Source organism: Vigna umbellata, chromosome 1 (genome assembly GCF_029865625.1).
Source record: "Vigna umbellata cultivar VRB3 chromosome 1, Vumbellata_1.0, whole genome shotgun sequence".
Classification (NCBI taxonomy): Eukaryota; Viridiplantae; Streptophyta; class Magnoliopsida; order Fabales; family Fabaceae; genus Vigna; species Vigna umbellata.
The window spans coordinates 108,321,337-108,346,314 of NC_142165.1; the positions used below are offsets into that span (position 1 = coordinate 108,321,337).

Genomic DNA, 24,978 nt, shown 5'->3' on the forward strand with positions numbered 1-24,978 from the left:
AGATAAAATAAAAATTTTATATAAGTGGAATTCTTTGTAACTTGAACTCGTTATTTAACTTTACATAAATTTGATAACTACCTTTCAAATCTTATTGAATTTTTTTTTCTGGTTTAAATACTTAATTAGTAAGAGGTGAATTTTTATTTAGTATCCGGTTTTAAAAATGAATCTATTGAGTTCCAAAGTTGTAAAAATTGTATAAATAAAGTTCCCTCCGTTAAATTAGCACAAACAGAGTTAAGTCCGTGCTGACTTATGCACTTTTTTTTTTCTCTTTCCTCTGCTGTTGCTGTCATCTTTTTCTCTCTCCAAACAAGGTTTCTTTGATTCTCTTTGGTATCTTTATCACCCAAAGAGCCTTCCTGAAACATTCAACCCCAACCATTAATTTAACTAATTCATCACAATTTTTCAATTCCAATACCCATGCCGATATTGCAATCCCTGCTAAATCAAAATGCAGACCCTCCATAAACTACACATTACTTTTGACTCAACCACTTCCATCATCAGCACCCAAAGTCCCTCAACACTACCCTTTTTACTTCACGCCATGACCAAGTCCAATCATCTCCTTTCTCACCATCTAATTACTGTTGTTACACTTTGCTACCTGAGTCTTTTATCTCTGTCATGGAATTAGAACTTGAAAGAACAACTGCATCGCCGTGGAGATCATAGCTTCGTCATACTCAATGAAATTTCTCAACATTAAAACCCATCACCAGATCTCACAACAATAAATAACAAAATAGCAAAAACAAACCCTTAATCCCTGGATCGAAGTTAAAAGGGAGAAAGGGTTTCTCTTGGGCTGTCATGAGGGCGCGACTTGCTTGCCCTGCTGTGGAGATGATTTGCGTTTCTGATGGTTGTATGATTTTGGATCTGGATTGTTTGGTTTCTCTTCTTGTAGATGGGAGGCGCGCGACTTTGATGATGCATCTGGTTCGCGCAGAAGATTGAGGGTAGTGCTTCTGGCTTGAACAACAGCGCGATTTAGGTTGGTGAAGGTTTCACAATGAGGTTATTGCGCGAGAATGATGGAGAAGGGGGAGGGTTGGTGGTGTCCTGGTTACATGAAGCTATGGAGGTTTTTGGTGAAGAAGATGAGTGTGACAGCTTCGCAGTGGCTTCACGATTGGGGTTTTTCTGATTACAGGTCTGTGTTGATGATGGTGAGGCGAAATAGGGTTTGATGGCGGTAAAGATGATCAGTGGTGGTGCTAGGTTGCGGTGGTGGCTTGTGGTGGTCCACTTCCCACAACACACCTCTCTCCATTCTCATCCTCTCCCTATTCCTCCTCCTTCACTTCTACATCCTCGTCATCACCGCCCACGACCACTTTTCCCTCGTCACCACCAAACTGCAAAAAGAGAAAAAGAAAAAAATGTTCGTTTATGAAAATTATGAAAATCATTAATATAGAAAGAGAAAAAGTTGAACGTTAGAGAAAGAAAACATGAGAGAGAAGAAAAAAAATAAGATTTTATTGCCACATCAACGAGGAGTTAACTCTGCTTAAACCAATCTAACTTCATTTATACAATTTTTACAATTTTAAGATTTAATATGCATTTTTAAAACCGGGTACTAAACCAAAAATACTCACTTAATATAGGGATCAAGTAACCAATTACACCTTTTTTGTTTTACAGCAGTTATTGAACTGTAATAATAAGAAAAAACAGAAAAAGTAAAAAACGAAAAAGACTGTGCTGACATATTCTACATGACAGACATTGTAGTATCTGAACAACATTCTCACTTAAGATGTTTAGCAAGCCAATCCAGCAAGTCCTTGTGGGCCTCCTCTGCGGCTTTCACAGCTTCTGCATCTTCTGTGTTGTATCTCACAGCCCAACCGTGTTCTACTCCTGGATGTATTTTAACAAAACTCCAAACCTGTGAACACAAAAACAATCTTCATAACTCATCCAAATACAAAATTTCTTTTACAGATACTGCAAAATATATAGCAGCACAAAAATGTTGAAAAAGATGAAGCTGATTTGACTGAGCAAACAATCTTGTAAAGGAACAAATCATCTGACCCCAGGTTTAGCAGCTAGGATTTCTTCAAATTCTTTCACAAGCTCTGGAGGAGAATATTTGTCACTCTCGGCTCCAAGTATAGCAATTGGAGTATCAACAGCTGCATGTTAGACCAATTTATAATTAATCTTTTCTACATAAAAATGATCAATCACCAGTTTGTGAAGAGTAAACATAAAGCAGGCTTTTAAAACAATTCATTGTCATTGCAGGTATTGCTCATCTTTCAGACAAAGTTTTTAGTTAGCCAGTTACAATTACAATTAAATAGCACACTCTGGTTTTACTGAGAAATAGCTTTCTGCTCAAAATATTCTTTCTGCAGGTTTACAAAATGTTTTTTCATGAAAACAATACCAAACATGCAGTAAATGTATATGACTATGTTATGATAATATAACAGTAGAGGTCAATGTAACTTTAGTATTTCCAAAAATTAAAAGAAAAGAAAGATAAAGGAAAGAGAGTATTATAAATAACAACGGCAACTCTTAATAGTTAATTATACAATTGCAGTTACAGGGAAAGAATATGGAAAGAATATATTAAGGAGAAAAAAAAATCTAAACATTGAAAATCCATACCCTTGAAGTCATCCACAGAGACAAATGATGGATGCAACAGCACTGCTGTTTGGATCAGTCTGGATTTGGCAAGTTCAACCACGACCTTAGCTGAGAGAGAGAGAATAGATTTAGTGGATTCTATGAGCTCAATTACGAACTTAGTTTCTCTTAAAAGGAAGGAGGAGATGCACAGAAAACAATTAGTACTCACCACCCCAACAAAAACCAACACCAGCGATTGCTGAAAACCCTTTACTTTTTAAGGCTTCAATTACGGGTTTTGAACCATCAGCACCTTTCTCCTATTAATTTATATATATATATATATATAACAGGTAAGTAATATAGAATGTCAGCAACGCTCAATCAATAAATTAAAAGAGACTCAAATTAATAAGAACCACGGGTCCATGATCTTTTAACCAAACAAGTAAGGTATAGAGAGAATCATCAGGCTTAAAGGGGTCACCCTCCAAGAGGTCAGGAACAACCACATAATACCCAGCAGCTGCAACTTTGTCAGCAAGTTTCCTTCACAACAAAGACAAGTATTATTACTGGAGAAACTCATTACATATTATTTACTATAAAATGTAGCAAACTGGACACAGAAAACAGACATGAAAATTGACCATACCTTAAAAGTGGCGCTTCATATCCTGCAAAAGAAAACCGGAGCATGCCAAGTTAAAATAAGATTTTGGATAAAGGCAATGTCTTATAAAAGACTGTGTGTACATTCAACATGATGAATTCAGTATATAAAACCACCATCACAACTCATCCAGCAAATTCATAGTCAGACAAATCTTTTACAAAGTCATTCGATTAAATGAACATGATTGTCTAATAACGATAACTTTATTAACTTGTACAATAACTATATGATATTTGCGTTTTTATTAGTTTGTCCTGTAAATTTTCTACGTACAAGTTCTTTGAAGTAAAAAGTAAGAAATAGATAAAGCTGAAAGAAAGAGGATATCAGAAATAAGAATTGTGAGCAAAAAGTATTTCTGGAATAAGGAATTAATAGTTGAGAAAGTGAATTGCACATAAGAAAATGGTGAGAGATGAAATACCGAAAACATCGGAGAGCATAAGAACGGCGAGATTAGAGTGAGGAGAGGCAGTGAGATAGCAGTGAAGACCACCCACTTTCTCCACAGTTCCATTTCCTGCAGTTGGGCTAAGGATTGGTGGGTTTGAACAGCACTCAGGCCCTGACATCTTTCTTTTCTTTCCCTCACACACTCACCTAAAGATCTTGTCTTTCCCCACTCTTTCAACTTTTCTTCCAACTACATTTATATCTATCTTTTCAGTGACGTCTCAACTTTATCAAGATATTCACTTCTTCACGTTAGTTTCCAAAAACTAGAAATTATTACTTTCTACACAAGAAAAGAGATAAACACTCCCTCATATAAAAGCAGAAGGAGACCAAAATGACAAGACATTTGGAACAACTCAGAAAATAAACAAAAGATTCTGTATGCTCTAAATAAGATAAGTAATGGCAATGAATCACCGCTATCTATATTTATTGCAAGCAGTGGATGACCACACAAGTGCCCCTTGTGTCCTCTTACAAGTCAATATACTGTTGATGTTTTGTCGGATACAGGAAAAGAAAACTACTAATTCTCTCCTTTTTTGTGTGAATGAGACGACCATTCCAACACAGATAACCAGATATGAATGAAGAGTTCATACTTAGTCAAATAGTCTCCACAAACATAAATATATAGATTTTAATTTGTTTAAGAAAGCTTGAGTTTAAAGAAATATAGTTGTCCAAGAAGTTTTCAGTAATATTAAATATAAATATAAAATTATGAATTGATAACAACTGTTATTACTTAAAAAAATTACCGCATTAACAAGTTTGTACATTCACGGAATACTATTTTTACTTTCTACGTATTTTATTACCGTTTTAAAGTGTTAATCGAAAGAATATGTTTAATTAAATTTGATTTTTTATGATATAATATTATATATTTTACATAAAGTTTCTTTATGATTTCTTTATGCAAAGCATCATAATAGAGTTCTATTCTAAAGTTGAGATGTTATTAAAATGATAAATAAACTCGTTTATATAAATATTGTTTTTGAATTTGTCTATGTTTGAACGAATTTTTTTTTAATTTAGTATAAATTTTTATGTGTTGGAGTATATAAGATCGATAATCACACTTTCACAATTTGATATTGTTTCTGACTTACAAGATAGTTTTGTATAATCCATTGATTATTACAATTAAGTCTTAAATGTTTAATAAATGTTATAATCTATTTTCTTAATATTATTTCTGTATTTATAAGTTTTGTATTGAAATGGTTGGATCCATTAGGTTATAATTTTTTCTTATATTTGTTTTCTTATATGATTGACTGATTAGTAGACATATACCGATATGTTCATACAGTATAATACGAATAATATTTAATTTTTTTTAGATATAAAAAAGAGAAATATTTGTATGTCTTTATTTTCATCCTATTTAATACTTATGATTGTGTTTAAATAACTAACATCAATTTATTAGATTATATATATATATATATATATATATATATATATATATATATATATATATATAGAATAAAATTAAAATTAAGCCGTAAACAATGTTTAAAAAAATATTTTTTTATATATTTAAAATGTTAATATTGTGACGTTCCAAAATATATATATAAAGCATATATAATAAATACGTCATCATTTATTAGAATAGCATGGAATTGAAAACTTAGAGTATTAGAGTTTCTCTCTACAAATTACATAGAATTTAAAGCTTTAAACGTACAAAAGTTCATCAAAGCTAATTAATAAAAGCTAGCGAATCTAAGCTGCAACATTGTCTTCCCCATCAAGTACTGTTTCCAACGTATCCTCCTTGCCATCTGCTCCCGTATAACGAATTATACGATCATCGTACATACCTAAACACAAACACAACAAGTAGGGTGAGCTAACATGCAACCAATCATTTATGAAACATGCATGCAAACCTCATATAATAATTATGTCATACATACTCATACCATCATACAACAATCACATCATACATACTCATCCATTACTTTGATACACATGGTAAAATGACATCACAAGACTTGTTACTTTATAACCCGACTCGTCCAGACTAGAATGATTATCGAGCTATGGCGGGTCTTGCACTCGTGGTGGCTTTATGAAACTTGGGCACTACCGCCCGACACTACCGCCTTATGAAACTTGGGCACTACCACCCTACCACAGTCACGAGGTTAATCCGTCATCACTCACCTTGGATCATATGGAAGCACTCAAGACTAGGACCTCCTGCTACTCCTCACCACATGGTTCAATCCTCTCTACATGAAAAGAAAGACCACTGGAGTTTCAGGATGACCCCCAAAACTGAGCTACCATGTAATCATTCTATACACCCCCCACATCACCACCATGTATCATCTCCTCAAGGATCATGGAATTACGTTCATGAATCATACTGTCACTTTGAAACTTAACCCAAGACATGAATAACCATATACCATCATATTATCACAGTGAATCTAACATATCTCATACATTCATATACTTTCCACATAAATCACATCATTATAATTCACAATCATGTTCAGATGCATAAATTCAAATCTAATAAAATCCAATCATTTCAGAAATCATACAAACTGAATATATTCCAACAAGATATATTACACAATAATTTAACAGTACAAAATTTGTTCAATAGGATTTAAGTTAAAAACTTATCGAGTAGACTTCCAAGAAAGAGAGGTGCGTCACAATGGACAACTTAAGTACTAAGTCTTTCCTTAGCCAAAGTGTTCCTCAACTAGTTTTTAACAAATTTCTTATTTACAGATTCAAAACAACAACATATAATATTTACACCGAATTTCAACATAGATAGATATACAGTAAGCATTAACAGTATTCACACAGAATTTCAAGATATGAATAGTAATAAAACAATACTAAATCATAATATAAAAGCATAGAAAGGTTAGCTCCCCTACCTCTATTCCAGACTTAATCTCCTGCTCCGAATTTGTTTTCCCGAAAACTCTTCCGAACCTCTACTCTTCTTGCAACTAAAAATTTCTCCCTAACTCTTTCTTCTCTATTTCTCAAGCTCTCACTTGATTCCTCTTCTCTTGGTGCAGAATACCCTTCCCATCCCATGACTATTTATAGGTAAAAAAAATTTACTATTCATTAATTTTTTTAATATTATTTATTATTTTAATATTATTTAAAAATAATATTTTAATCATCCACTTGATTAAATCTGATTCTAATTTCTTCCATGCTAAGGAATTCTTATTCTAATTCTAATTCCTTCCATGCTAAGGAATTCTTATCTTTTTTTTTATTATTCACTATTCACCTTTTACTATTCATTATTCACTATTCACTATTCATTTTTTACTATTTACTATTCTATTCAATTTTCTTAAAGAAAATCAAATAAGTTATCAAAAATTTGAATCTCTCCTTCTAAAATTATTATAATTTTATATCTAAAATTTACATTTTTCTATCCATTAAAATTATTATTACTAATAAAATATTAAAATTTACTATTATAAATAGTTTTTATGAGTCTCACAGACAAAAAAGAAAAAATAAGAAGACAAAGAGACATGTATTATGTCCTGTAATAAAAGAAAAAGGGAGACCACGTTTTAAATGTGTTAAAATAGATAAATACGATAGTGATATTAAGAATTTAATAAAAAAATCACACAATAAAATATGTCAACTTTTATCTATCAAAATGGGTAAACTTTATAACAAAATTACTTAATATTGTTTTATCTTAAATATTTAAATTATCACTACAATATATTTATTTAACTATTTTGGTTTTTACAATTTTATCATTTTAGTTTATGTAATTTTAATATTTTGTTTTTTTAAGTCCTTTTTTAGTGATTTAACTCTGTTGTTACGTCATCTTTTAACAAAAAATAAATAAAACAAAAGGATCAAAATAATAAAATAAATATATTTTAAGGATCACTTTGATATTTAAGATATATTTTTTCATATATAAAATTAAGAAAAAGTATGGAATCAAATTTTATTATAGATGATAAATTTATTAATTATTTAGAAAATCGTAACAACGATTTTTCACTGTTTCTTTTCCACCGTATAAATTTTTTTTATTGCAAACGTGCATAAAAAACTCATATTAATATTTTGTTTATTTATAATTATAGTTAGAAATTTAGAATAAATTTGATTTTGGTCTTCTAAATTTAAAGAAGTTTAATTTATTCCTCAATTTGATAAAAATGGTTTTTTACTCTTTAAACATTATATTTAAAAGACTGCATTTTTTTATAGCAATTCATATTTAATGTTTAGGGATTATATAATTTTTTAAAAACCTTTAGAATATTAAAATAATATTTTTAATTTGAAGGAAAAAACTGGAATCAGCTGAGATGTGAAGTGTAAAAGAATAATTAAAATTATAGTTTTTATTTAAAGAAGAAAAAACGGTGGCCTCTAAAAGAAAGACGTTGTGCAAAAAGTATCCTTAAGACAAAGTGAAACATGGGCAGAAACAAACAAAACTGCAAATCCGAATTAGTATAGGGCTTTGTTATCGGTGTCAGCAACAAACAACTAAGGTCAGCGTCCTCTGCTTTCTGATAAGGGTTTTTGCAGGGTTTATTCTTCCTTCAATTCTATTATTTCATCGAAAAAAAATGGGTTCTTTGGAAAATGGAACACACAAAGCAAGAGAGGAACAAGAACAAGAACAGGAACAGGAAGTAGAACACGAACCAATACTAGTGCAGCAAAGTCAGAGGTTTTGCATGTTCCCCATTCGCTACAAGCAAATTTGGGAGATGTACAAGAAGGCTGAAGCAAGCTTTTGGACTGGTACTTACATCTTTTCCTCCTTCTTTTCCAAATTATTTCGTAAACTTCATTCATTTCGAATTTCAACGTAATCTTGTTCCTAAAGGTTCTGCTTTTAATTTCCACTAATTCCTCTACTTTGCTTTAGTAAAGTTGACTTCCACGCTTGGGAATTCAACACAGTATTGATTTTATCGGTATTATTATGGGTAATCCCTTTGTATGGCTTTCTTCAATTTCCATCTTTTTAGTGTTATTGGCTTTCTCTTGCTGGATCCTGGGGAAGTGTGAGTGGGGATATTATAAATTACTGTTCCATTTAAAAAAAATACTTTTTTTTGTCTGTTGCATGAGTACTTTTTGCACACTTGGTGTTTGCATTTTGAAAGAGACGAGGGATTCACAATGAACTACCACATACACGTATGACATTTGGAAATACTTTTCTCTTCTCTGTTGGCTCTGATGTTTTCTTTTCAGATTTTTGTGGCATGTTCCTTTTCTTTCTATCTTTCTTTTTCTTGATTAACGAGGAGGTGGAGAGGTTTTCTTTATTTTCGTGCGAGTAATTATTGCCGGCCAAGTATGTGCGGGTCGGTTTGACAGACGCAACACACCAGAAGTTTCATGAACAAGTTTTACTATAGCAACCTGCAGTGGGGGGATTTTAATTTCTTGATTTGAATGAGGAATTTTAAACTGTGCAGAATTTTCAACCATTTATTTGAATATTTTGATATCTATTTGCAATCAAATCACATGGAACCTGTTTCTCAGAAGTAACATTATAATATTGGAAGTGTAATTGAGCCATATTGTTTCCATGTGGTTGATTGGATTGAACCTTTCGATCGTTCACTTTTATTAACTTGGAAGTCGGTTACAGCTGAAGAGGTTGATCTCTCCCATGATATACAACATTGGGAGACTTTGTCTGTCTCTGAGAAGCACTTCATAACACATGTCCTGGCTTTTTTTGCTGCTTCTGATGGAATTGTCTTGGAGAATTTGGCTGCAAGGTTTTTGAGCGATGTTCAAATCCCGGAGGTAAAGTTTTAAGTTTTTGTTTTGCTAATGCTGTTTTAACTCTGTTCAAGTTATCAAAGCAGTTTTTTGTTTGTGGTAGTTTTATTCTGTTTATGTACTTCTGACTTGCTTAAGATACCTGTAGATTGAATAATCAGTGGTGTAATCTGCTTCTGTACACTTAAACTATATATTCTTTTATAACATGAGCGGTTTTAAATTTTTATAACAGATTTGATTTTCTCTGTGTCTCTGTCTCTGTCTCGCTCTCTCTATATATAGTTGGAACTTAATCCGTTTACTTATAGTTTAGCTTCCAACCATTGCACCTATAATTATTGGCAGGCTCGGGCGTTTTATGGGTTTCAGATAGCAATGGAGAATATTCATTCTGGTATAACTTAGCAGTTGATTCCTTCTCTTTCTTTCCGTATGTCTGATTGTTGCCTGAGTTGAGGTTTACTTTTGTCAGAAATGTACAGCTTGCTGCTGGAGACATATATTAAAGATTCAAGAGAGAAATATAGATTGTTCAATGCAATTGAAAATTTGCCTTGTGTTGCAAGGAAGGCTGAATGGGCATTGAGTTGGATTCGTAGGTGACTATCAATTCTATTCATACTCTGAACAATCTCTCAAACAGGTCTGTTAAAATTGAACCACAGTTTAAGCCTTGCCATGTCTGACGGTATTGACTGGCCATTTCCTTTCGTGGCGCTGACATGGCGCTGACATGGCGCAGTTGCGTGGACCTATCTCAAGAAAAAGATGGGACATGCCAGTTTAAGCAACTATGTTATTCTTAAATTTGGTCAATTATTCTGCTAGTTGTTTTTTACAGCAAAAAACACAAGTTTGAATAAAGGAAACCAAAATGACAAAGGTAAGAGAGATTACCTTTATATGCAGGGTTGTTTCCTGCAATGAAATTTGAATGTGTAAAGTGTAAATAAACAACAGGGTCCTCTAAACTTCTGGATGGAAGTTTTTACGTTGATTCATTTACTTTAATATTTAATGGGAATCTATTTATCCTCAGAATTGTGATCAGAAACCGTTGCAGATAGTATGTTTTGCAGTATTGTGTTATTTTAACTTTTCTTTGCTTCATATCTTCCAGAGGGAAGATAGAAATGGCTTTCTAATGACTTCTTGCAATGCATGGGCTACAGTTCCACTTCATTTGCAGAGAGACTTGTTGCTTTTGCATGTGTTGAAGGGATATTTTTCTCAGGAAGGTAGTTCTCTCAAGAAAAAGAACAGCCCTTTTCTTGTTTCTTAATGTGAGTTATGATGTTGTACTTTGTGTCTAACTTAAATTGGGGTTTGCTTTCAGCTTCTGCTCCATATTCTGGCTTAAAAAGAGAGGACTGATGCCAGGTTTGACATTCTCAAATGAGCTAATCTCTAGGGATGAGGGTCTTCACTGTGATTTTGCTTGTCTTTTGTACAGGTAGAGTTGTCTCTGTTCGTTATTCTAAATAGCATGAAAATGTATAGATACGCTGGAGTATTCTCGTATTTGTTTTGGAGTTGACAACATTTTGAAAGACTGGTCCATTGATTGTTGTTTGCTGCAGTTTGTTACGAAAGCCTCTAAGTTCTGATCGGGTTCATAAGCTTGTACACGAAGCTGTAGAAATTGAAACTGAGTTTGTCTGTGAGGCCCTCCCTTGTGCGTTGATTGGCATGAACTCAACACTCATGAGCCAGTACATAAAATTTGTAGCTGACAGGCTAATGGTATGATACAAATTGACACTCTTTTTTCTCTTTTTCCTGAGGTTGGTTAACTGCTTATATTTTACCTTTCAGGCTGCTTTGGGGTACCAAAGAAAGTATAATGTGGAAAATCCCTTTGATTGGATGGAGTTTATCTCTTTGCAGTGAGTATTTTAATTCACACGGTTCATTCTATTATTCATAAAGTTTAATGAGCTTCAGCTTCTGTGATCTGACCTGCATCTGCATTCCATGTTTATACCCTTTTAGGATATGCTCTTATGTTAACCCCTGAGCATACAATTCAATAATTCTTTCTTAGTTTGCTGCATGTGATGTTTTTGCTGAGCAAAATCATGTTAGTAAGAAAATGAGTACAAGCTTGGCAACTTTTCTTGGTGGTTTGTGTTAAATGCATGCATTATCTTAATATGTAACATAACTCATGATTGAGCAGAGGGAAGGCTAACTTTTTCGAGAGAAGGGTGGGTGATTATCAAAAAGCTTCTGTGATGTCAAACCTCCAAGATGCGGGGAAAAACTTTGTTTTCAAGCTCGATGAGGACTTCTAGCCATCATTGATTTGTATCAGTTTCTTCAATTATTCTGGGGATGTTGAATTGAGCATCGAGATTTTATTTACCAGTATTCTTTTTTTCAGTAACATGATTGGTTTACACCAACACAAATTTGATTCCTGGGAGATATCTTTACTCAGGTTATTTGTAATAATATGTTTGTTTCTATTTGTTATTGAGTGACATGTAATATTTGCAATGCTAGACAAAACAAAAATGTATGAGGAATGAATTAGACTTCAATGACAAAATACAGAATAAAGAAATAATACAAGAAAAAGCTTGCAAAAACGAATTATTGCACAACATAGAAGGATTTAGACTACACATCAATTATGACAAAGGTGAAAACTCGAGGTGAAACAAAAGATGTATGAGGATGGAACGTGTAATTAGTTGAAATGAAAATAGAAACTAAATTCAAAATAGTAAGAACAATGAAATAATAGAATTGAAATTGAAATCTCATACGGAAGGGGAAAAAAAGTGAAATTAAAACTTGAATTTAGAATTGAAAGTAAAACGACAGTGAACAACATGTAGAATTGAGTAAGCAACGTAAATACTGAAATTGATCCAAACAAATGTTGAGTTGAAATTTAATCGGTGTAAAGAGTAAAGAAACCCAAAAACAGAAACATGATTAAAATTGAAGCCTGAATCAATAACAACAAATTACAAAGTAAACCGTAGAAATTAAAACAATGTTGAAATAGGCAAAATGCATTGAAGTATAAGTTACTAAAATGAGAACAAAAATGTAGTAGAAATTAGAAGAACAAAAAGATAAATCATAGAGATGGAAGTATAGTCCATTGCAAAGAAATTTTGAAAGTCAGTATCCATATAACTCCAATGGTTATAAAACGTAAAAATCTAAAAGCACAGAAAATGTAAAAAACTATGAAATCTCTAAAAGAAAAAAAAAATGCTCTTTTGTTCTCCTTTCTGCATATTTTTTTATGTTGTCTTCTCCCCTTTTTTACATTAAACTAACCTTTTTTTCTTGTCATTTCTTGCTCAGTCTACAATACAAGATCAAGAGAAAGAAAAAAATATAGTAAATAATTACAAAATTACCTCTACATACAAGAAAAACTAAAATAGTTTTGACAACTAATTCTTACAAATTGCCTGATTTTCCAAATTAAATTGTATATATAATTTAAAGTTTGAAAAATTATATTCGTATACTCAAATTTGAGTTAATTGAGTTTAGAGTTCAACGTAAAAAGAATTAACTAAATTGAAAATTTAAGAAAAAATTTAAGAATAAAATAATCGACAAATGTCAAAATTGATATAATGCAATTTTTCAACATCAAAACTCAACTTTTACACTATTTTAAATTTAAGTCATAAATTTCCTAAAAACTATAAATATAAGTTAAAATAAAATATTACGAACAAAAACAATACTCCAAAGATGCATTTAGTCTATAAAAATGAAAACAAATAAAGAGCTACCAACTATAATATGTGTCAATACTTAATTTCTTTCAGATGTAGATAAAAGAATAATGAAATAAAAGTTTGTAAAAAAGTAACAAAGAAAAACAAATAAAAAATAAAAAGTAGTAAAAATATAATAAGAAAAGTAATAAAAAATTAAAAAATAGTAATTAAAAAGAGAAGATGGAAAAGGAAAAGATCTAAATAATTTCCTATTAGCATTTTTGGACAGTCTCTTTATGACCCATGGAGTCACACCCAAAATCCTACACCTCTTACTCTTATAAAAACATAATTTATAAGAGGGAGGAGACCCATCTCTTTTACTTAAATAATAAATATTTTTGTTTATTTTCAAATGATTTTTTCTTTTTGTTAGAAGAAAAATTAAATACTTTGAAAACTATATATATTCTTTTCATTTAATTAGAAGTACAGTGGTAAGACGTGATACGATGTTAATGCATTTCCATATGTAACTGAATTTTAGACTCAATTCAGATTTTATAAACTATTTTATCATTTTAATATTTCTGCACTTTTTCATAATAAATTTTGATGACAATTTCAATATTATATTTTTAAAACATTATTTTTCGATTCATCATGCATTACAAATTCGATTGCGAACGATCGCGAATAAATTCGATTATTATTATTATTGATTGTGAAGTAATTTTGGACCAATCATATATATAGATGTTAAAATATTTGTCAAGTATTACTAACCTTTAAAATATTACTTAATTAAAAGTTGTTGTTGCAATCTATTACCTCGCGCTGTCTTTTTCCTATCATTAATCTCTTTTCCTTCAAGGGAGTTTTAGGCAAAGAGATTTTAAACATAATCAATAAAAAATTAACTTTCATTTAAATTAAAAGAAAATATATACAAACATTTTGAAAACAGTTTTTAGCACATAAAATATCAAGGTCAAGCATCACATACTCACCCAAGCACAACAACCGAAATTTAAGAATTATAACTCAAGAGACGATATTAACTATAAGATCAAATATACTTATTATTAACATGTTTTCTGTTGATAAATTTAAAGAAAAACTAAAATCATTTACTCATGGATTTGTCATAGGAACGTTCCTATTGGTAATTATTAATTGAAGGATTATTTGTCATAAGTAATTATCAAAATATATTATTATGGATAATGATTGATAGATATATGATCGTTCGCAATTACTACTAACGAATGTCATAATGCCTTTCTTAAAATTAATTAATGAGCATTTTACCCACAAAAAATTGACCTTCACTTTTTCATTGAAAATATGCATTTACTTACCGATTTTTTTTATTTTATCATTTGATAATGACATATTTTTTGTGTAGTGTAATACTTGTTGATTAAATATTAAAGTACACATTAATAAGTAATTAGATGATCAAGCCATTATGAAAGCTAAAGGTTAATATATAAGAAAACTATCAAAATTTAAGCATGTAAAAATTTATTAAAATAATATAAATAGGCGGTGCTATTTATTATAACATTTATTACTTGACTTAAACATATCATAACATCTAATCTTTATAGGCACATCCCCTGGATCAAATTTTAATGAAAGGACACTCTCTTAAATAACTCAATTTTAGTAATGACATCTCATATATGATAAAAAAAAACAATTTATATTTTTTCTTCTAAGTTAAAGCAACACAAAATGTGTATAGTTCACTACTAAATTAACTATTTACGTTATGCATATGGATTATCATTTTCTTGTTAAAATAATTCATTATTATTATAAATATGTTGAGCATATTCAATCAATTCAATGCATCTACCTAAATATATATATATATATATATATATATATATATATATATATATATATATATATATATATATATATATATATATATAATTTTTAATTTATTTAAGTTTTTATCATTTAAAAATGAAAGGACTATAAAAGTAGCAAGTATTTGTACCTAACTTTAGTGTTTAATAATATTAAGAATTTAAAGTGAGTTTAAATTTTAGATAGGAATTATATTATTATAAAATTTTGAATTAAAGAGATATCTTCATTTTTTATACGGATTTATTAACGGTAAACTCATTAATATCGTTATCATAAGAACCAAAATCAAATTTGATTAAAAATACATAAATCCAATATATATTAAATCTAATAAATAAATATTTTGAATGAAAGAAACCTGCAAACTAGTCAAATACTAATAAATTTTAATTCTCTCTTCTCACGCTTTCAATATCTTTGCAACGTAAACTCTTACGAAATGTATATACTAGTCAACGAGTAAGATAATCAACAAAAAATTGACATTTGACCTTTACGACAAACAACTGGGTTATGATAACAACGCAGTGCATCATGTTCATGAATGTGTTGGGTGATGTTATATTACGTCGCTGATGAGATGATGAATAGCTTCTCAAACATAAATTGGTCAGCCAAACATGGCAGACTATTATTCGTGTTTACCAAAGGAATTAAGCAAACAGTAAACTACAAAAGTCAGAATGTAATTCATAAATTAACTTTGAAATTTAAAGACTAAATTTCAAGAAAGAAGAAGATAAAGGAGACCTATATTACAACACCTCGAATTTTCTTCGCAGTTTCAAATCGTTACTCCTTCGGGTCTCACGCAGTTTCGTGAAATAAATCCAAACAAAGACACGGAAATATGACAATATTTAGTGTCGTCTTCGTTTTAAGTTTCCAGGAGCAGCCAGCGTATACGATTCAATCTTTTATTTTAATGGCACGCACACGGAATCATTTTGTGAACAAGCTTCCATCATGGCTTACTTACATGTCTTACGTTAAGAAACAACTAATTACATGATTGTACGATATAAAAAAACATCACCACCACCATCACAAAATTTGTTCTTATAAGTAATACTTAAATAGGCGAAACACCGCGAGTAACGACAATTTCACCTGTCACGTTAACTCAGAAATATATAAGATTTTAGTATTTTGCCACACATGTTGGTCATAGTAGCGTAACACACAACAATTATTTAAATACTCGTTTAGAGTAATATTAAATGAACGTAACACACTGATGATGAATGATCACTGAGAAAGAATAACAAGCTTTAAACAATATATAACAATATTTCTTAATACGTAATGGTCCTCCATTTTATAAATAGATTTTATTTCTTTCAATTTTAAGAATATTATTTATTTTATTTTAACAGAATAGTGGTGTAAGCATCGCAAGCAGTGACTTATGTATGGAAATTAAAATAAAGAAAGGTAAAGGTAAAGCTAATTTTGAAAGGTTTGGCTTATTGAAGAAGAGGAGAGAGAATGAGAAATCATGAACCCTGTGATTATTTAATGAGTTTGTTTATCACATATGTTATTCGTTCGTTGAACGAAGTAGAAGAACAGAGATTAGAAGGTGTGCAATGTTGTTCCATAAAGGCAGCGCCATCTCATCTTTCAATTCTCAACTCTGAAGGATCATGTCACCCGTGTGGTCAGACTTGAAAAAACTGAAGTAATATTCAAAGATTATTCCTGAAGATCAGTGGGACATTTAAATAGAGCAACCCGAACTCCAAAACAACACCACTCACCTCTCCTTCTACCTCGTCAAAACACCACCAACATAGTTTGTCTCCCTTTCCAAATTTTCTGTGTTCTCATAAAACATTTCTTGTCATAAATTAATCATGGGAACTCTGGTGGGACATGTAGCTCCAGGTTTTGGTTTCATGTTGATAGGTTTGTGGCACCTCTTCAACCACATCAAGCTCCACGCCCTTAACCCAAAGTCCTACAAAGGTCCATCATGGTTCCCATCTTCCAAGTTTAGATACCTAGAGTTGGTGCTCATCATGGTAGGCTGCACGGCCTCCGTTTCAATGGAACTCTTCATTGGCCCGGATCGCCACCAACCTCTTGACCCAGATGGAACCATTCCCTCCAACCATCTCCACAACTTCGAGCACTCTTCCATCTCCATCACCTTCTTCCTCTACGCAGCTTCTTCCATCATCCTCGACCGTGCCCAAGCCCCGGCTCAATTCGTACTCACCCAGTTTCTTGGGGCCGTAGCATTTGCCCAACAACTCCTTCTCTTCCACCTCCATTCCGCCGACCACATGGGCCCAGAAGGCCAATACCATCTTTTGTTACAGCTTTTGGTCTTTGTTTCACTCTCCACCACAATCATTGGAATCGGGTTCCCTGAAAGTTTCATCGTCAACTTCGTTCGCTCCGTCAGCATTTTCTTCCAGGGGCTGTGGTTAATTGTGATGGGCTTCATGCTTTGGACACCTTCACTCATACCCAAAGGCTGTTACATGAACGACGAGGAGGGTCACATGGTGGTTAGATGCTCTTCCCACGAGGCACTTCACCGCGCCAACTCGCTCGTAAACATCGAGTTCAGTTGGTTCATCATTGGTGTCACCGTTTTTGCGGTTTCCTTGTACTTGGTTTTGGTCAAGGTTTATGGGGAGAAGGTGCAGTATTTTTCCCTTGGGAACGAGGATGAAGAGTCAAACTACGACGTTGAATCCCAAAAGAGCGGCGCCATTGACAACAACAGCAAAAGCTTTATTCACGTCAGCAAAATCTTTCCTCAAAATCATATGGAAAGGTAGATAGATAGATATAACGAGAGTGATGAAATGAAAGTTCGTTAATTTGTGATTAGTTGTTGAGTGTGTGGGTGTACTGTATAGCTCTCTTTTTATTAGAATTCAGATTAGAATGTTGTTTTTGTTTGTGAATGTGGGAATTATTTCATTGGCAGACAAGGTTGTTTAGTTTCTAGTTGAAACCATTTCTTTTTTCTTTCTTATTTCATGATGAAACCATACGTTAATCATGTATAATATATTTTTGAATTAAATATATTTTTCGTCCCAAATTATTAATTGAAATTGTACTTTGTTTTTTATTTAAAATTATATACTAATTTCATTTCTTAATTTTGTAAAAAATATAAAATATTCTGGATAACAAACAGTGATATAATCTCTTTTTTTATTGCAATTCTCTTTTTCTTTCTTGTGTAATTATTTTTTGTCTTCATCACATTTTGTTCACTTAAATGGATTTGGGAGATAGTGATTGAATGGATTTGAGAAGATTTGAAGGTAAATTTCTTCTTGTTTATTTGAATAAATTTCGAGGCAAGTGAGACTGAATTTAGAAATAATTTTTTTTAATCTGTCACATCAATCAAATTCTACACTAATTCTCACTTCCAAATCTACTCTTACTTATCTCCAAATTTATTCAAATAAACAACAAAAATTTATCTTCAAATTCATTCAATCAGTATCTCCAAATTCATTTAAGTGAACAAAGCCTTAGATAAATCAGAGCATCATAGCACCAAAATCCAAAATTCAAGGCTCAAGCATAAACAACTTGATGGTCGTCTTCCTCAAATCTTAAGCCACCATCAATTGCGTGAAACTGTTCGACGCTAACCCTGACATGTTTCGTGTAGTTGTCAACACCGAAATCTCTGTAATTGTCACAGTGGTGAATACCACCATCCATTCTCTCTCTATGCTCTTTGTCGCGCAAGCTCTTCGAAAACATCATTCCCTTCTTCCGGAAACCATCATGACGCATGCTGCCGTTGGAAAAAAGGAGCTTCTCATCTTCTCTGACAAAACCTTAAGATTTTGAGTTAAAAATAATATAATGATCTCATAAACGACTTATATCTCATTCTGGGTGAATCTCCACGATTTATCGGTAAAAAAATACCAATAGTTTTTAATACAATAAAGAAAAAGAATATAATTTTAGTATTAGTTTTGTTTGAACTTCATTAGTGATTAAGCTAATTGAACAACTTCTCCTTTTCTTTAAATTCCTATAATATTAAGGTAACGAGCATGGTTTTTTTTATATTAAAAAAAATATGTCAATAAGTATTATAGCGATCAAAATAATCTTAATTCTAATTGTAATTATAGTTAATTAATCTAAACTAGCAGCATTCGTTGACAAAACCATATATTTCAATATTAATTATATATACTAATACCACTATATTAATTGGATCTTTGCATTATCATGTGACATATGTATTAGTTACACTCCCTGAAAACTCTTTAGTGTGCTATTTTTGTATTTCTTATATTGTCTATATGAGAATTATAAAATTGTCTTTCAAATTAAATGTTGCACCATAATAAGTTGTGTAACTAATTCTTAGATTTGTTCGCATATGTGTGGTTATTTGAAGTGTGTATATTTGCATATGTGTGTTTATTTGAAGTGTGTATATTTGCATCTCTAATTCTTAGATTTGTTCGCACCAACTTAGACTATTCTGATTAGTCTGGTCTCAATTTTTTTCCCTCTATTATGTATATTAAAACAAAGGAAGTTGCCTTATTTTCTAGTTAATTAGTATTGAAAATTGAACTTAAAGTTAAATGTAATTTTATAAAACTAATTTATAAGATAAGATTTATATTTATTTATATAGTGTAATTTTGTCTTATATTTAGTCGATGTGAAATTTTTAACACATCCTCTCTTGTTGAGACATATAAATTTTAAGTATGAGACTAGAAATTAATGAAAATTTGATAACGAATGACATGATAGATATAACAAATAATAAACTTTTGGAAAATAAGAAATACAATAGATCTAATAAACTACAAATCTTAATTTGTAACAAATTTCTAACTTATAAAGTGAGATTTGTATCCATTAAAACCTAGTTTCAAGTTATATATATATATATATATATATATATATATATATATATATATATATATATATTATAAAGTATAAATATTGAAAATTTCAAGTTAGATAAAAACAAGTATAATATAAAAATGGATACAATGTCAACTTATAAATTACTTTTATAAGATTAAATTAACCTTTAAAATTCACTTATTAAAACTTAATTCTCCTAACTATAACTTTGCCATATTTAATCACTTAATTCTCAATTATAACCCTCTCAAAATTTGCACAAAAAGGAAAACTTTAATTATTTTATTATTTAAATACTTATTTAAAATATTAAATGAACATGAGACTAATGATGAATGCTTAGGAAGAAAGATTAAGAAGTTTTAAACAATATATAACAATATCTCTTAATACACAATGATCCTCATTTGTTAACAGGACAGACATTATTTCTTTTAATTTAAGAATATTATTTTTAATTTTAACAGAAGTGTCGTATAAGCATCGCAAGCAGTGACTTACGATGATGGTGAATGATGTGTGCTGCGTTGTTCCAGAAAGGCAGCGCCACCTCATCCCCGAAGGCTCATATGGTCAGACTTCAAAAAAATTGAACAAAATTAAAAGCTTATTAAGACATCCAAACTTCTACATTCTTTCCATTAGGGTTCAAAACCTCATTTTTCTTTCCTGTTCCTATGTGAGTCAAAGTTGCAGATTTTACACGTTTATTATCACTATTTTACCTCCACTATTATAAAATTAATTTAAAAAATAACATATTAAAAACCTAATAAATAATTTGATAACATGATAATGAATAAAATAATAAACCTAAAAAACATTAAATTTTACTAAAATAAATTTTAAATTTAATTCTAATAATATATTAAAAAATAAATTTTAAATTTAATTCAATCTTATAAAATCAATTTATAAAATAAAATTTATATTCATTTATATACTTTAAACTACTCGTTAATAAATTTGAATTTTCAACACCACTATAGTGCTGTCAAAACGGGTCACCCGGTCCGATCCACTATGGATTGATCATTTAGTGAACCAACTCAACCAGGCTTATTTATTAACGAGATGAAAAAATTTGAAGCGAGTCCGACTCACCATAGGTTGATGGGTTAAACGGGTTAGCTAAGTAGCTCACTTAATTACAAGTTTTTTTTAAATAAAAAAAAGTACAATTTGTTTGTAAATTCAAATTTAAATAATTTCACTCTAAAATGATGTTAAACTCCAAAAACAATTCAAAATAAAAAAATTAACATACAAGTAATCCAAAAGCAAACCAAAAAACTAATAAATAAGTTTATAATATTGATAATTTTTGTGTTTGTTCTGGAAACATCTTTTTCTTTATTCTTATTTACAATATAATAAAAAAATATTAACTAATAATATTAAAACATAAAATAATAAATAATTAAATTAAATTAGGTAGATTAGTAAACCAACTCGACTGATCACGAGTTCTTATTCACACACACAGATAGAGAGAGAGTCTGCACAGAGAGAGAATCTGGTGCACTTTATATATCCTATATTGTCACAACTTAAATATTTTTAATAAATCTTTTGTTTCCCTATAATACTTTTACTGTATTATCTATGTTTTTGTCATTGTAAATTTCATTGATTTCCCGTCTCAAGGGAACAGGTTAAACCCTACATATTATGTAAATATTAAAAATAAATCAGATATAAAATATTTACCCTAATTTTCTTTTGAGATGGAGTCTTGGTTAAAACACAATTTTTTCTTCTTTCATTTCCCATTTTTTCTAAAAGAAATATCCATTAATAGTTGCTGGTTATTGTCTTAAAAAATAATTATCAGTAATATAATTTGTTATTATCTAGTTAAGTTTTAGAGAATAATTAACAAGAAATTTTGAGAGAAAATATGGGTTACAAAACGCTATTTTTATAATATGAATCAGTGATTATTATTTGTAATATTGAATCTCAAAAAAATAATGTTCTTTATAAGAATATATCCTCTTTTGTTATTTTGAAAAATTCAAATATTTTACATGAATAATGAAACTTACACGTTAGATTGAATTTTGCTGGTACCTACTACTAGATCCTGATTCTGTCCAGGAATAAAGGAGTTTAATTTTCCTAACCTTTTACTGTTTTCTCAAATAATAGAACTTTATCTTGAAATGTTTAGTATCAGCAAGACAAATAAGATAGTTTGATTTGCATCTTCATTATCTTTTAAATATATAGAAACATAATGTTTAAGTCTAAAAAGAAAAAAAAAAGGCCTTGGGATCCTGTACAAGATTTTTCAACAAAGCAAGAGATATGATAAAAAGAGAAAGGAACAAGTCATGATTAACCACATCCTACACTGCAGCTGCAGAGACTCAGAAGCTTCATTTCTCACAACCTCTTTCACTTCAATTATTATTCATCTGCATGTGGCTACATGGATGGAAAGTAATCAACCACTAAACTTTCTCACTTCTGTCCCCCAAAATTTCAAACCTTCAAAAAGTTGCGTTGAAAATTAAAAATGGCAATAAACACTGCCTCTCACAAAATACACTGCATGATTTTCATGTGCTGGCCTCACTCTCTAATTCATGCATTGCCCCTCCTTACATCCCACATGCTCAACTTCAGAGTTGTCAAATTTTGCGTTAAGATTTTAAGTGTGAATCGATGTTAGATAAAAACGAAAAAGTAGAGTATTATATAAAGATGAAAAATCTATTATCTCATTTTTTTTATATAGAAAGTAGTGTCCATTTTTATATGATTAGACTCAAATTAGTATTTTTATCATTTCGGTTAATCTCCTTCTCGATAAATGTAACATATTGAAGATTTGGTGTTTGTATCTCACCATAGCCTCTGTGGATGCACAACCAGCAATTTCTCCAAAATTTCCAGAATATAATACCCAGTTGGTTAATCAGATGTCTTAAAGAAATAGACTTTTAGTTGAAGTGAGACTTATAACAAGATGAGCTAAAACAATATTAACATGATATTCTTTAGCAATGTTCCCTGAGATATAGGAATTGTTGAGGTTTATGGTGGAGTTCAAAAGCTACTTTGGCCTAGTTCAAACGCTAGCCAATACAACTCAACTTAGAGGTCTGCTATTCACTGATGCTGAATAATTCAGTTTGATCTGTCGTGTTCTATTTGTTGAAACTTGAAATGGACCAGATATTTGGTAATGAGAATCAGATAAGCATTTCCTGCACGCATAATTTGAACACATACACACTGATTACTGTGTGTTTCCCTAAAGGGAATGTTGCCAGAACGGTCCTGTGTAGTCTCAGTTAGTCACATCCTGAACTACACAGATCACCTAACTTTGTCCATCACTGTTCTTTAAAAGACAGCAGACAGTAGTCACAGTAGGACTCCCCACCAGGCTGGAAGTTTCTTTCCTCACATTTCTGACCAAAAACAGAACAAAACCCCAACACTTGAAGTAACATGTCCCCAGTTTAATCTTCACTCTTCTGCAAGTGCCTTCCATCTGTGTCACCCTCATTGGTCTCTGTGTGACTCAAATTTCATCTTGACAATTTTACTAGGCCCCATTTTAGCTGGATATCTTTAGACTAATCCCAAAGGTCCACAAAGATTAGTTATGCGTGCTAAGATCTTATCTTTGACACTTTTTATGCTTAAAGATAAGATGTGTGACTGTGGGAGCCTTTCAGTGCCAATCCTTTTTTAGAAACGCTAGACATTATTTGACAAGCTTGTAAGTCACATGCTGAACCCGATCTTAAGTAGAACAAATAAAGGTCTTGGAAGAAGGAGTGATGTTGAAGTTGTGGTTAGTTTTTGTTGGCTTCACCCCACAAGGGTCGAGTGAAAATCATGGCCTTTCACTTGTGTCTCTCGTTTGAACTGGTTGGTGATGAAGAAAGTTAAAGAGGGTTCTCTGTTTCAGAGGATAAGATGTTAGCTTTAGCTATACTATTTGAGATAAGGCTGGTGTTTTTGTACTTGCTAATCACTTTCAGAGAAGCGACAATCACTGATGGCCGGCATGATTTAACTATAAACTTAGCGTCTGAGTTGAATTTGGAAAGAGAAGCCACGTGACTTTGATGTGAAATTCAAGTACAAGTGGAGCCTTGAAATGAGCGCGTGCAATTCCAACACGTGGATCCAAATCCACATTTCACCCTCCTTCCACGTAGGATTTTTATCTTCAATAAATTGTGCCTGCATTGGAGGAGCTACATGCAGAACTGCAATTTCAGCTTCAAAATGGGAAACATGGGTAGGAGATTTTCCAAGTTCAGGAGAATGGCAAGGCAACAAAGAGGGAAGTTTTACATTATGAGGGTCTGTATCTCTATGCTTCTAAATTGGCATAAGTACTCTTAGCCCCCCACAGATACTTCTTTTCTGCTGCTTTCATCTTACACATTAGCATTCAATGAAATTGTGTAGTTAAAAGTTATCATCTATGGACTGTAATTCTTTTTTTCTGTCTCTAAATAATCTCATTCCAGTGGTTAACAGTAAATGAATACAAGTCAATGTCCTTCTTAAAGCTTTTACATGTACGCTTGGAACCTACCAGGTTACTTATTTTGGTTGTGTTGTACGTAAATACAAAAAAATGATATAAAATTTTCACTCCTACACTGTTACACGATCAGTTAAAAAGCTGATAATCAATCACAACATTCTGTTGCGTGAAAGGCATCGTGTTATTTTCCACCAGTAATGTGTGCAACATATGAGGTGCTAATTAAAACAAGCTAAAGATCTGTTCTGTATCACAAGGTGAAATCCTAGCTGGACTATGTGATTGGCTAACTTTATAATAAAGTAAAATATTTTGGTTCATTATTATCGATACTATCGAGGAGAATCCATACAACACAAGCTGAAATTCAGGCAGAAATGCGTTTTCTTTGGGAATATACTATGCGTACAGTTGAAAAGGAAGATAATATATATGGTTTGAACAGA

At 31.2% G+C, this 24,978-nt stretch overlaps 3 protein-coding genes across 3 annotated transcripts; 2 read left to right on the forward strand and 1 right to left on the reverse strand.

Moving 5' to 3' along the window:
• Window positions 1–1,598: 1,598 nt before the first annotated feature.
• LOC124840765 (endo-1,3;1,4-beta-D-glucanase-like) lies at window positions 1,599–4,161 on the reverse strand. Its single transcript, XM_047316881.2, has 7 exons — window positions 3,708–4,161; window positions 3,263–3,284; window positions 3,027–3,156; window positions 2,837–2,927; window positions 2,644–2,733; window positions 2,059–2,159; window positions 1,599–1,909 (listed from the first exon to the last, which is right to left on the reverse strand). The coding sequence occupies exons 1-7, from the start codon at window positions 3,853–3,855 to the stop codon at window positions 1,769–1,771; spliced, it is 723 nt and encodes a 240-aa protein (XP_047172837.1). The 5' UTR covers window positions 3,856–4,161; the 3' UTR covers window positions 1,599–1,768.
• A 4,050-nt stretch (window positions 4,162–8,211) lies between these two features.
• RNR2A (ribonucleotide reductase 2A) lies at window positions 8,212–12,022 on the forward strand. The gene is made up of 9 exons (XM_047316880.2): window positions 8,212–8,542; window positions 9,408–9,568; window positions 9,893–9,941; window positions 10,020–10,146; window positions 10,720–10,785; window positions 10,884–11,000; window positions 11,128–11,290; window positions 11,363–11,433; window positions 11,727–12,022. The coding sequence occupies exons 1-9, from the start codon at window positions 8,365–8,367 to the stop codon at window positions 11,839–11,841; spliced, it is 1,047 nt and encodes a 348-aa protein (XP_047172836.1). The 5' UTR covers window positions 8,212–8,364; the 3' UTR covers window positions 11,842–12,022.
• Window positions 12,023–16,622: 4,600 nt separating this feature from the next.
• Window positions 16,623–18,194, forward strand: LOC124840768 (uncharacterized). The gene has a single exon (XM_047316884.2). The coding sequence runs from the start codon at window positions 16,983–16,985 to the stop codon at window positions 17,916–17,918; it is 936 nt and encodes a 311-aa protein (XP_047172840.1). The 5' UTR covers window positions 16,623–16,982; the 3' UTR covers window positions 17,919–18,194.
• The last annotated feature ends 6,784 nt before the right edge of the window (window positions 18,195–24,978 follow it).

Bases quoted from the DNA above. Each gene is read 5' to 3' on its own strand.
- LOC124840765 (XM_047316881.2), bottom strand. From the start codon at position 3,855: ATGTCAGGGCCTGAGTGCTGTTCAAACCCACCAATCCTTAGCCCAACT. The intron at 3,285-3,707 runs GTATTTCATCTC...TTTCTTTTGCAG, and splicing joins TATGCTCTCCGATGTTTTCG to GATATGAAGCGCCACTTTTA. The intron at 2,160-2,643 runs GTATGGATTTTC...TCTAACATGCAG, and splicing joins CTCTGTGGATGACTTCAAGG to CTGTTGATACTCCAATTGCT.
- RNR2A (XM_047316880.2), top strand. From the start codon at position 8,365: ATGGGTTCTTTGGAAAATGGAACACACAAAGCAAGAGAGGAACAAGAA. The intron at 9,942-10,019 runs GTATAACTTAGC...TACTTTTGTCAG, and splicing joins AATGGAGAATATTCATTCTG to AAATGTACAGCTTGCTGCTG. The intron at 11,001-11,127 runs GTAGAGTTGTCT...TGTTTGCTGCAG, and splicing joins TTTGCTTGTCTTTTGTACAG to TTTGTTACGAAAGCCTCTAA.
- LOC124840768 (XM_047316884.2), top strand. From the start codon at position 16,983: ATGGGAACTCTGGTGGGACATGTAGCTCCAGGTTTTGGTTTCATGTTG.